This window comes from Anser anser (assembly GCF_964211835.1).
Source record: "Anser anser genome assembly, chromosome: 9".
Classification (NCBI taxonomy): Eukaryota; Metazoa; Chordata; class Aves; order Anseriformes; family Anatidae; genus Anser; species Anser anser.
Genome location: NC_139729.1, coordinates 5727520 through 5739816, shown reverse-complemented (window position 1 = coordinate 5739816; position 12297 = coordinate 5727520). Strand labels below are relative to the sequence as shown.

The 12297-nt window shown below is 36.3% G+C and overlaps 1 protein-coding gene across 4 annotated transcripts in view; it reads right to left on the bottom strand.

Moving 5' to 3' along the window:
• Positions 1-12297, bottom strand: part of COL4A4 (collagen type IV alpha 4 chain) — a 67023-nt gene that overhangs the window by 46874 nt on the left and 7852 nt on the right. For 2 of the 4 annotated variants that reach the window (XM_083849420.1, XM_083849421.1), the window contains exons 4-7: positions 11733-11810; positions 3094-3228; positions 2174-2218; positions 427-543 (exon numbers count right to left, since the gene is read on the bottom strand). In XM_083849420.1, the coding sequence (XP_083705546.1) occupies positions 427-543; positions 2174-2218; positions 3094-3228; positions 11733-11810 (375 nt within the window). The remainder of the gene's footprint in view (positions 1-426; positions 544-2173; positions 2219-3093; positions 3229-11732; positions 11811-12297) is intronic. The other 2 variants (XM_083849422.1, XM_083849423.1) reach the window with 1 other exon arrangement.

Genomic DNA, 12297 nt, shown 5'->3' with positions numbered 1-12297 from the left:
TTCCACTGACTGATTGCTAACTCATCTCAGGTGTGTTCCTACTATTAAGGCTTTTATGAAATTTCAAGCAGTGATAAATAGTATGTTTTCAAGGTACTCCTCCTCAGTTTTACTTCCATAAAATGGTACTAGCTTTGGTGTGGTTATGTACCAGGGAAACAAAGTAGAATTTAACTCTCAAGCTAGACGTATATACTTAAAGGCTATAGGAACTTATTTCACATTCAAGCTCAAACTTAATCCACCAAGGCATCAAGTGTTCTTCATTCCTTTTAACCTTAGCAAGAATAGAAGGTGCCTGGAACTTCACTGTCAAGTGGAAAGCTAGTGTCATAGTGTAAAATCCTTTCATTTAAAGAGCTATTAGCTTGCAAAGGAAATGTAGACATACATGAATAACAGCCAATAGGAATGCCTTTAACATACATAAGGACCTCTAGGTCCAATATATCCATTTTCGCCTGGAAATCCTGGGTCTCCTCTTGAGCCATTGCAGCCATCTACACCACGTTTGCCCCTGGGTCCTTCACTTCCTGGTAATCCCTGAAAGACAGTTTAATTTTTATTAGAGGCATGCCACGATACACAGAAAATTAGTTTTTAAATTAACAAAACAATTCAGGAACAAATATCACAGAACTGAAACATAGGACATCTCACAGTGGTCCCAGCTTCATCCTCTTTACACTAGAAATGATTTCTATTGTGATCTCTCTCATATATATAGTTTTTTGTGTGATAAGAAGTGAAGAATCCCCACCTTTTTAACATGTTCTTTGATGCATCACAAATATGACAGGGACAGCACTGGGTAGAGGACCAGACTGAGCTCTCATTTGAATCAATAACTAATGTGCTATTTTCTCAGGGAAAGCAGACTCCAGCTCTCTTAACTATAATCTTTCTTATGGCTGTAAAGAAAAGCCATCTTGTCTAGGAACACATGATGTAATTTTACTATTTCTGAAGGGCATACACAAAGGTCATCTGAAACAGCCTCATATTTTTTAATTGATAGGATAAAATGATGAAAAAGAAGACACAGCTTAACTCAAGCATAAAGTAATCACAGAGAATGACTGTATATTCCAGAATTGAGGAAGTAATTTTCCAGCATAGCAAGACTTAACCAATGTAAAGATAAAGTTTAGTTCTACTTCAAGTTAGATGGTAGGCAATAAAAGCAGTGAGTATTTTTTGGTTCTGAAAAATAATCAGGAAAGTATCCTGGCCAGTTGCCTGAAACGTTCCTGCCAATTTTACTTCCTTCTTACCTTTAAGGCACTTCAACCCAATTTGTGGACACTTTTTCTGATTAACATTTTTCATCAAAAAGTTACACATTTCTTGGGAGATTTTGGCCCCATGAACGCTACATTATACAGACATTCTGGTAATAGTCCCATTGTCAAGTTTGGACAGCTGACAAGCAGATGCTAAGACACCCACTCAGTTTCTAGTTTTGTTTTCACTTTCAAAATTCAACATTTTAACTTTGTTTGATCCATATGAAACCAATAACAGAATAAGAATTTAGTTATAATAAACATTTTTCAAAATACTACATCTAAGAAATACTATTTGTCTTTTACCAGACCATTTCCACACTGAAAACCACATTCAGAAAAATGTATCATCAAACGCTTATATATTTAGGACTCACTTTACTTCTTCAGTCTCTATTCAGGTAAAATTCAGTGATTGATTTTTTGATTTATTTATTTATTTATTTCCCTGCCAAAGGACTATGGGAAAAAAAAAAGTTTGAACAGAAAACAATACACAATTTGAGATAACTTTCAGAGAGAGATGTAAATAATGCAGCACGCAGGCTATAGCGTATTACAGAGCCTAAGAAAATAAACTCACTGTTTTTAATCCTAACACATGCTGGGTGGACTTGGGTTAGTCTCTATCTTCACTGCCCCTCTCCCCCATGAAAATGATTTACTTACCTCACTGAGATTTTGTGGAATTTGATATAAGTAGTAAACACAGTTGACGTTATCCTGGCTACTTAACATTTTTGCAACATATGTAATTCTGAGGTAGTACAATAAGAATGTATGGATATAAAACCAAACAATTTATTAAGTGTATTATTCTATCAGAAGACTTGCTTTGACTTTATAGAAACCGTGATTTTATAAAGCAATATCCATTCAATACGTACAGGAACACCATCTAGACCAGGAAATCCTGGAACTCCAGTTGGGCCCTAAAAACAGGTGACATGAAAAAAACAAAGTTGCTGAGGTCATTAACTCTTTAGAAGATCTAAATAAATAAATATTATATAGTGAGAAACAAGAAATGCTTGTTTGAAATATGAATCAAAGCCTTAATTATTATCAGAAATAAATATCCGACAAAAGGCTTAGTATCAGACTAGCCAATAGGTACTCATGTAACAGGACAAATGTCAATTTCTCATATTCGTTCTTTCTCCAACAACTATAAATGTACAAAGAAGTGAAAGTTGACTATCACTTACAACATTATTCTGTACATAATTTCATGACCTGATCCTGTTTTGATAATACCTGTAGCACAATTTCTATTTACAGGGCTTATATCTCACCTGTTAGACACTTGCCTTAGTGATTTTAGTCATCCACTGAGATGTGAAATTAGACCATTAAAATTAATATAAAGTACCAAGAGCTAAGTACAGGGATTGCACAGCTATGAACGATATAGACGACCTGAACTGCAGTTTATACTCCGTAAATGGCAGTAAAATTATATTTAGTGTACAGTGCTTTTAAAACCACCTTGCTCCTCCCTCCAGCTCCACATTCCTCCCCCAGTCCTCTGAGGTTAAGGAGGATGACATGATATATACTAATCAGAAACTCAATCTTTTTCATTTATTTTTTTCTTCTGAGAATTCTAAATTCTCAATCCAAAGGGAAAAATAATCCCTGAAATACTTTTTCCAAAGAAAGCTGTAATTGATTTCAGTGAGAATTTTGGGTGAGCAAGAGGATAGTTTGGCAAATGCTTTCTAATCATTCAGGTTCTGTTTTACTTGCTAGCATTTAACAATATATACTGTATACATCCAAAAGAGCTGTCTATGGTGTTTCCTACCTTATCACCTTTTTCTCCAGCTGGCCCAGGCTGCCCATTCTCACCTCTCTGTCCTTTTTCCCCCGGCAGACCGGCTGGTCCTGTAGATCCCAAGGATCCAATTGGACCTTGAGCTCCCAACTCACCAGGCTGACCCTGAAAAGAGTCCAATTAAGCCAGTGAGTAATACTGTAAACCTCACAATATGCAGCATTTTGGACATGACTGTATGGATAAAACAAGGCTTACAATGTTATGATTCAAAACAGCTTACAGTACAGGTAGCAGATCTGTTACATGCATTAGATGCTATAGGAACAGAAGTTTCAAATTTAACAATTTGGTCAAGGTGATAATTTCTTTTCATCTTCATCAGGTCTCCAGCACCACCTCTCCAAGATATCTGGGATAAATTGCAAGTCCTCCTGGGTCTACCAATGTAAGTAACTCCTTCTGCAAGAATAAGACTCTACTGAGCATCATATTTTTGCCACCAGAGAAGTGTTGGCTCATTTTAGACAAAAGGGCTTTGTAGACATTAGAACAAATCAAGAGAGTTCCCTCTCTCTTTCAAGCCATGTTATATACTCATTATCTTAAGTTTTTCTAGCTCACATATCTTCCATCATCACTCTCAGATTTTAACGCCTTATATAATAGGTGTGAAGTTTCCTGTAGGACAAAATGATAGTTATTAGCAAATGTATTTACAGAAAATATAAATTTGAACAGATTGAGTTAAAAATGTTTAGGAGGCTGCAGAATGTCACTTATTTATACACAGCTCTAAATTCAATATCTGTACCTGCAGTATCATACAGATCACCTCTATGGGTTTCTATGAAGTTTTCCAAGGTAATCCATATTTTCAAGTAAAAACACTCCCCATAACAAAACAACTTGGTTTCTTAGTCTACAGCGTTGGTATGGAGTTGTTTTGGTTTTAGATCTGTGCTGCTAAACAACTATTAAATCACAGACTCAGTGCTAAGTAAAATAAGCTTTCTAGTCAAACATTTCACATATGAGCTGTCTGCACTTTCACCCTACAAAGCTTACATAACGCTCTTCGTTATTCATATTTTTATCATAACATTATTCATATTTTTCATTATATATCATCGTAATGGTCTTGCTATAAGTTGTTTTAAGAGTGTTTTGCTTTATTTTAAGAGTTAGTCTATCAATTATACCACATTATTTAAAAAGAGAGCAAAATGGATCCCCATGCTTTCCAGAAAAAAAAAAAAAAGGCTATGGCTCTAAGACCACTTGAGGGCAGTAAAGGATATTTCAGTACAATCTCCATTCACAGAAACAACAAGCCATACGTTCATTTCTGTGAATGGATTCAGGAAAAACAAAAGGACAGAGATCAAAGGTGGCTGTAGACATGTATGTTAGCTCCAGGCATCAAATTATGTTGAAGTGATAGAACCAAATTCCATTCTGCTGAGTGTAGACTGAATCTGTCTGAACAAAATCTTTTCTCGCAAATTGCAAGCAGGGCCTTAAACCATTTTTTTTCTCTAAACCTCTGGGCACTAAAACTATGAACAAGAATTTAGTCCAGAGGCTAGGAAAAGAAGTCCAACAAGGATAGTGGAGGACTACCTGAAAAAGTATCCTTGTATACCTTGTGTTCCGTTTGTCATTACTGGCACCCCTCACTTAAACCGTGATTTTGTTTCCAATGAAGTCACTTGCAAAAATTCCAGGGCAGAATCAGCATTTCGTCCTCAGCAACAGTTGTTATAATTTTTGATAGCATAATCTGAAGTATAAAATATTATGGAATTTAAGAGCTACAAGTATTAAAATCTGCTGATTCTACATTTTTGTTAACAATGAATGGACAGTAAGGACTCTGGGTATTATCTGAATATTTGCTTGTATGGGCAATTGCAGACAGTCTGTTAGCAGTGCCTTGCACATCCTCTGTTCTAAAACTGAATTTATTCATTGAAGTACCTTTTAAAGCAGCTATGACAGACTCTTAATACTGATAAAAAAGACTGGACAACCATTTTAATTATAGCACAATTCTGAGTATTAGAAAAATAAAATGAATGAGACTAATAAAATAGTAAATACAGTTATTTGAACCATTCACTCTACTGGAATCAAGACTTTTTCTTAGTATACTGAACTAGCTTTTACCATGCAAGATATAACGTTCATCATCAGGAAAAAAAAAAAAGGACAAGGTATTTCTCATTAATGTTCCAATGCCTTGGTGCTAACAATGAATTTTGTTGACAACGTATTTCTGCAGCAACTTTAATATTTTTAATTAATGTGTACACTCTGCAGCCAATAGTTGAGAAATTTTTCAGATAATCAAGATAATCATATATCCTTTGGACAGCTGAAGAAACATGATTTTCAGAGTACTCAGAAAAAAGGTGAGAAACCTTATGATGGTAATTAGCCATCATAAGCAATAAACACTTCCAGGATGTATGGTCCTTTAGGCTGACAAAAATGCCTTCTCTAGTTGCTAAGCTATGAATTTAATTGACTCCATGGTTTATGTCTTCAGCAGGAGGTAGTGAAGTCATAAAACACAGCCACTGAATCCAGAATCCACAATAGGTTTGACAGCTGATACAACTTTAGCATGCCATGTGAAGCTGGTGGATTGTCTCTCTTTCTTTCAACTCAAAGACTGATAATGACTGGGAGCTTTGTTAAGACCAAACTGATACCATGTCATAACATCTATTATCACATCTATTATCTGTGCCCATCCAATGTGACTACCACAGCATTACAGTCTCAGGACAGCTGTACAAATAAAGAGGATGAAGGTAGTCATGCTCATGTGGAAATGACAAATTAGCTCAGTTAAAATGGACAGAATATTATGTCTTCTCTGCCATCTGATGCCAATAAATTCATTTAGATCCTCACTGCCTTGTTAATTGTCTAGCTCAGGAACTGCCCATCTCAAGACTATGGTCTGTCATTTTAGCATGTCCTGGACTTGACCTGCAGTAAGAAACTGACTTTTGACAAAACAAGACCGTATCTTTTAAAATTAAGTATGCTTCCTGTGACTAAGACTCAAAATATTTCACAATCATGCAGCAAAGCATTTAATACTGTGTAGAAAAAACAATGGCCAGGATTATTTGGAATTACTTTTTTTTGGTAGCCTGAGACACTGAAGAGCACCTGATTTTTAGATTGCCCTGAGCACTATCTGCATGAAAATCAGACATTTTAAAGGAGTCTTCACTGGAAAAGCAAACAAACAACAGTTCAAGCTATCAGAGTGAATTCTATGTTTCACTTCTCTTTATCAATAAAGTTAAAAGAAGTCCAGTTATTGCCTTCAATTAGAATAGTACCTATGTTACATGCTATGTGGATGAATCAATGATACGGGAAATGGATTTACCTTCTATTCTCATAAACAAAAGCAAAACTTCTCAGCAACTGCACAGAATCAGACTGTAGGCTAATACTATAGTGCTCCTTTTCATTCTACACTAGACTCTGGCATGTAACCAGTCTTTTTCATTTTACCAGTGGCAGGATGGAGAAAGGGAGGGAAGTAAGAGTAGTCTGGAGGCGACAGAGAGTGCGCACAAAGGCATTTGCAGACATATGTTTTCTTTTGTAATTTGCTTTGTGAGGTGGAAGTATCTGCTGCTACTCTAAGCTCCACTCTTGTCCTCTCCCCTTTTGGAAGAACAGGTCTTTTACACAGCCAAGCCACAGCTTCCAGGACTTGTAGGTGTGTCCATTCTGGGAGGTTTCCACTCCTCCACTGTAACTGTGTAGGACTGGGACCAAACCCTTTTCCACTCGAAGTCAAGGCTTCAGAATCAACCTTCTAAATATTAACATTATCGAGATGAGATACAGATGGGAAAATACATGACTAAGTGACTTTAAATCCTCCCTCTTTTCATTATTAGAGCAATTTTTTCTTTGGGGGTCAAACAAATATATGGGATGTACTTTATTGTCAATTTGTTCTGAAACAACAGATCACATAGCGCCTTTTAAGTATTAGGTAACTTCTTTTTATAGTCAGATTTTGAGCTGATTAAATGCAATAGTAACCCTTAATGTTTGACTTGTCTCAGCATCTAGATTGTGCTACAACCTACTAGGAAATTCTGTGCTCTTTTAGCATATTTTGTAATGATACAATATGCTAGAGAACATAGTACCTGATGATGCAGCTTAACCACGGTATTTTAGTGAATCACAACAAATCACAGTGAAGAGCTGAAAACATTTTTCACAATTTGTTTTGTTTTGTTTTTAACACTGAACAACCATGAAAAGAAGAGGCATCCAATAAGCCAGCGGGTGTCACTATTGTGTCAAAGACACAAAGACTGAACCAGAACGATCTTAGCACAGACACTCTAAGAAAGACAATGGTTGAAAGCAGAGAGCTGCAAATAGAGTGTCTTGGACCACAAATGACTAACATCAGATGAGCTAATAAAATAAAATAAACTTTTGCTCTGATTCCATCTCTTGAAGTGTTCAAGTCCAGGTTGCCTGGGGCTTTGAGCAATCTGATCTACTGGAAGATATCTCTGTCCATGGCAGGGGAGTTGGAACTAGATGGTCCTTAAGTCCCTTTTTACTCAAATAATTCTTTGATTTTATGATCCATTTTATTGAAACAAGTCACTGATTGGTGATAGTTGGTTGATTCAAATCTATGAAGAAGAATGATTTTGTAGAGTTTTGTAATCCCTCAAATTCTGTTGCCCAATGTGGAAAAGGTTACCAATCTGAAGCAACTAAGAAAAACACTATTAATAGTATGGTGGGACAGGAGAACCAAAATTACTAAGGAAAGAAAATATTCAAGGACAAAAGAAGAGATAACTTATTAAATTCAAAACTCTTGAAAAATTTGGAAACATATCTAATACGAAAATTGCTAATTTACAGACGCTGTTGTTGGACACTGTGTATGAAGAACAGTCTCAAAGAGACCTTACAGTGAGGAGAACAGAGTGCTCCTGTTCTTATTCCACATTCTGGTAAGTAGATTCCATTCTCTGTCAGTTCAAATCCTGATTTCTGAAACCAGAGAACCGCTTTCTGCTCTGCTCAGCTATTAAAAAAAAAAAAAAAAAGTCTGCTTCAGATATAGGTCTGGGGACCTCCTTTCTCTAGGTCTGTTGTTCTATGGTTCCCAGCTAATTTAAGTGAAATACAACAGAAATGCTACAGAAATGTGTAACTTATGTCAGGAGTCTTATATTTTAAAGAAATTAAATTGTATTTTAGCTAACATACTGAGAAAAATGATCAACAAGTACAAGGCAAAAAGTGGAACAGATCTGGGTTTTTGCAAATGCTAGTATGTATCTCTGATAAAGGATTCAGCTAAGCACATGCATTTTGAGATCAAATATATGGATTTTGCATATTTTACAAGTGCTGGATATTCCATGTGAATGACAGACTGCAATTCGTTTGTGTTATTTATGTTCAGTATTTCAACACCATACTGGCAGGCAAAAAAGTGTGGTTTAATAATGTTTCTTAGGCACAAAAAATGACAATTTCATGTTTCTCAGTTAGTAAATCTTTACACTGTGCTGTAAATTGGACTCGGTTAACCCACAGAACCCACTAGGGAGACATGATAACCCACAGGATTTATTGGAAAGATGTGATGAGAACAGCAATACCAGAAGACAGACCTACCACAGCGTTAAATTTCACCATTAGTGTCCCACTGTCCAACTCATTTAGTATCCCTCACAAATGCTTACTCCTTACACCTCATATGCAAGACGTCCCTCTTAGATACCTCTTTGCTGTTATCTCCTCACTAGTATGAATATAGGCCACTCGCTTCATTTGCAAAAGAACGAACATTGGTCTTGCTGAGTTATACTTGTTATTCACTTTGCTCCAGGCATTTCACATGATCTCATAGAAGCTTGATCAGGTTGGGTCATGAATAGACGCTTGCTTTCTAAATCTACTTAACTCTATAAACAAAGCCAAAGGAATTGAATGGGATCAAACTCCGGGGTCGGCACAGGACAGGTTTACAATCGGTCAGTGCTAACTGCAAACATTTTTTTAATTATCTGTTAAATACTGTTAGAGCAGCCAGCATTTTTTAGGCCTCTGATTCAACACTTCAAAAATTATTAAGGGTATAAGTTCCCATCTTAGAGAAAGAGGGGAAAATGGAGGAAAGATTTCACTATCTCTTTGACATATCATATGGATTAATGAAATGAATAATGAAAAAGAATAAAGAGGAAGATAAACTAAACCAATTAGAGGCTGTTTGCCTCTAATTACATGGACTGCTACTGCCTCCTTAAAGTTTATGCATCTTGACTGGGAGAGAAGAGGCAAAAGAAAGTCTCAGTTGATCAGAGCTGGCACCAAAAATCATGAAGAACACTTACTGAACATCCCCAGCTCTCTCAGCCTTTCTTCATAGGAGAGGTGCTCCTCCTCTAAGGATAAGTCTTAGACTACCATGTTCAACAGAAGATAATGAAGAGAATGCCATACATCTGAATCCCCATGGCAAAAGAATGCAAAAATAAACAACGGGAAAAAAAGTTGGCATGGGCTACATATACCAATGTAATTCAATTACATACACTGTTGTAGCTCACTCAGATGCTGCCTTTCTCTTTCAGTCTTTGCAAAAGCGCCCCATATTGCAGTTGTTTGAACATAGCTGGTTGCTCTAAGTCTGGCTTTCCAGCTGGTCTGGATGGGATTACTGTCCCATTGCCTTTTGCCCAGAAAGTACATGAATTTTCTAGTCTTTTTGTGCCTTCAGCAGATGTTTGCTGAGGGGGCTAGTTCATCCTTATTTTTGACATCTAGCCTATTCTAAATAGCAGAAAAGGAAAAAAATGAAGCACTAAGCAACAAAATGTACACTGTTGCTCATACCTCCACTCCTTTACAAAGGAGTTTTATTTAATAAACTGCACACTTCTGAAATTTTACGCTTTGATACCGTAGAATTCCAGTCTTTCAATGTTCATCTATTTCTTGCACTTTGAAGACCAGATTGAGGAAGATGCAAACCTCTGATGAACCAGCCTGGGAGCAGAATTCAGACTGGAAAGAAGATAAAGCTTGATGTTTTGCATTCTAGGAAGCTAACAACAAGATAAGTAAGTGTTTTGTTTTGTAATAAGTAGTCTCCACAAAAGCTAGGAAAGCAAAATTAGTGTGTCAGAGTGTAAAGGCAGAACACAGCAGAGAATCAACAGGATTGCAGGCTTAAAAAAGATTAAGTAATACTATATAGAATAATTCAACACCATACATTAGAAAACATTTGCAACAATCTATCTGAATGATGTTTATTTAAACTGTATTTAATACAATGGCTGTTAAGAACTTTAACTCCTTGTGTATTGATGACTAGTAATAATTGCATGGCATATAAATTCCTGTTGCATTGGAGAGATTGTACTTGTCAGCGTGCATATGTATTTCAGAGCTGTTTCAGAGAAGGGTAAATTCTCAATTTACATTAGCATAATGATAATTGAATTTATTTTGAAATGTTTATTTTCATACTACGCTTCTGTTAGGCACTTAGGTCTAGACCTTGTAAGTATTTAGAAAACTAATTGCAAATTCATGAGTCATGGTTCGGTTTACCTGTGGAGCGGATGACAGCTGAAGAAAGAACCTTACTGACTGCAGTGAGTATTGATTACTGACTGATTACAGGCATGTAATTCAGAACTTCCAGACTACTGAGAGAGAACCAGATTCAGGGGGAAATTTCATCATCCTTTCTTTTTCCTCTTGTTTCACATTCAGTTGTTTTTAAATGGTACTTCATATAACATTTTTGGTATCCAAATCAGTCTATTCTGTAGCACCGTGAGACACTGCAATGCTGCTAGTCAAAATACTCTTCCTGGGATGCCAATTTGTTAACAGTGTTACAGAGATAGACACATCCTAGGCTCCTATTATGAAAATCCTACAGTATGGGGGAATCTTGTATAGACATAATCCTGGAGGATTAGGATAGGATCCAAGGACACCAGGGCAGTGATCATGACACAGCAAAGCATGCCGATGACTGCAGAAGCACAGGAAGGGAACGGTGTGCCTTGCTTTTGTGGCCACTCAGGTTGTACAGAGATAAACAGGGCATGCAGCTCTTCCAAAAACTGATCCACTATGCCTAAAACTTTATGTTTTAAGCCCAAAACTTTAACATTAGTGCTTTGAAAGAAAATTGTTTCAATCACTGACAATTTTTCAGTTATTTGGTCATCAGGGAACAAGAAACACCTAAGCTCCCACGAAAGTAGTAAATGGCATAGACATTCTCTTTTAAATAACTTCTTAGGAGAAAACAAGCATAGATTTCTAAACTTAATATATTATATGATTAGGCTTTGTCTAACTTCCAAATTGATCTCAAAGAATACTTACCAAAAAAATGGCACCAGCATTATTAGAAACCTAATTTACAAGCAAACCTGCTCACAATCTTAACTTCCTTCAATGATAGGTGTACTTCATACCAGCGACAGAATTATGCTAGCTTGCTGTATTCAGACTTGTTTATGCTCCCAAGCCATACTTATTTTAAAGAACAGCAATGTGCACAAAATGAACAGTATTTGCAACAGCAATTATCAGTAGTTCTGCTTATCACTTACTCTTGATCCTTTTTCTGGAAAGCACCGACAAACTGAACAATCCTGTCCCCCACATGGGTCAATATATGCGTATCCTCCCTAAAAATTGACAGGTTATGAATTTAATAACACACAATAGACAGCAAACAGTTTATCATATGGCATGGCACTATTATTACTATTGTTAAATTCTCATTTTTTTCTGAAAGGGTACAATAGGAAGAAATTGCTGTTTAAGCAAACTTATCCAGTATTGAAAAACTGAACAACAAATGTGAATTCTCTGTTAAAATGTTACCAAAATTAATAATATATTATTTATTCCTATTTAACTAAGATATGCACTAAAGTTTTTGATTTGTACACATACTGTTGAATTAGATGATTTTTAAGGCAAAAGATTTGGCTACTGTTGCATACCCACAGGGCAATTCCCTGCTGAGGAAGGAACTTGGCATAGCATCAAATGTCAGAATACAGCGTAGATTTTCAACTTGATGCAGAAAAGCAAGGATGGTTTTGATTTTGCAGGAGATTCAGTATTTTATGGGAATGATGCCCACACTTTCAAGCTGGTGAGGTCTCA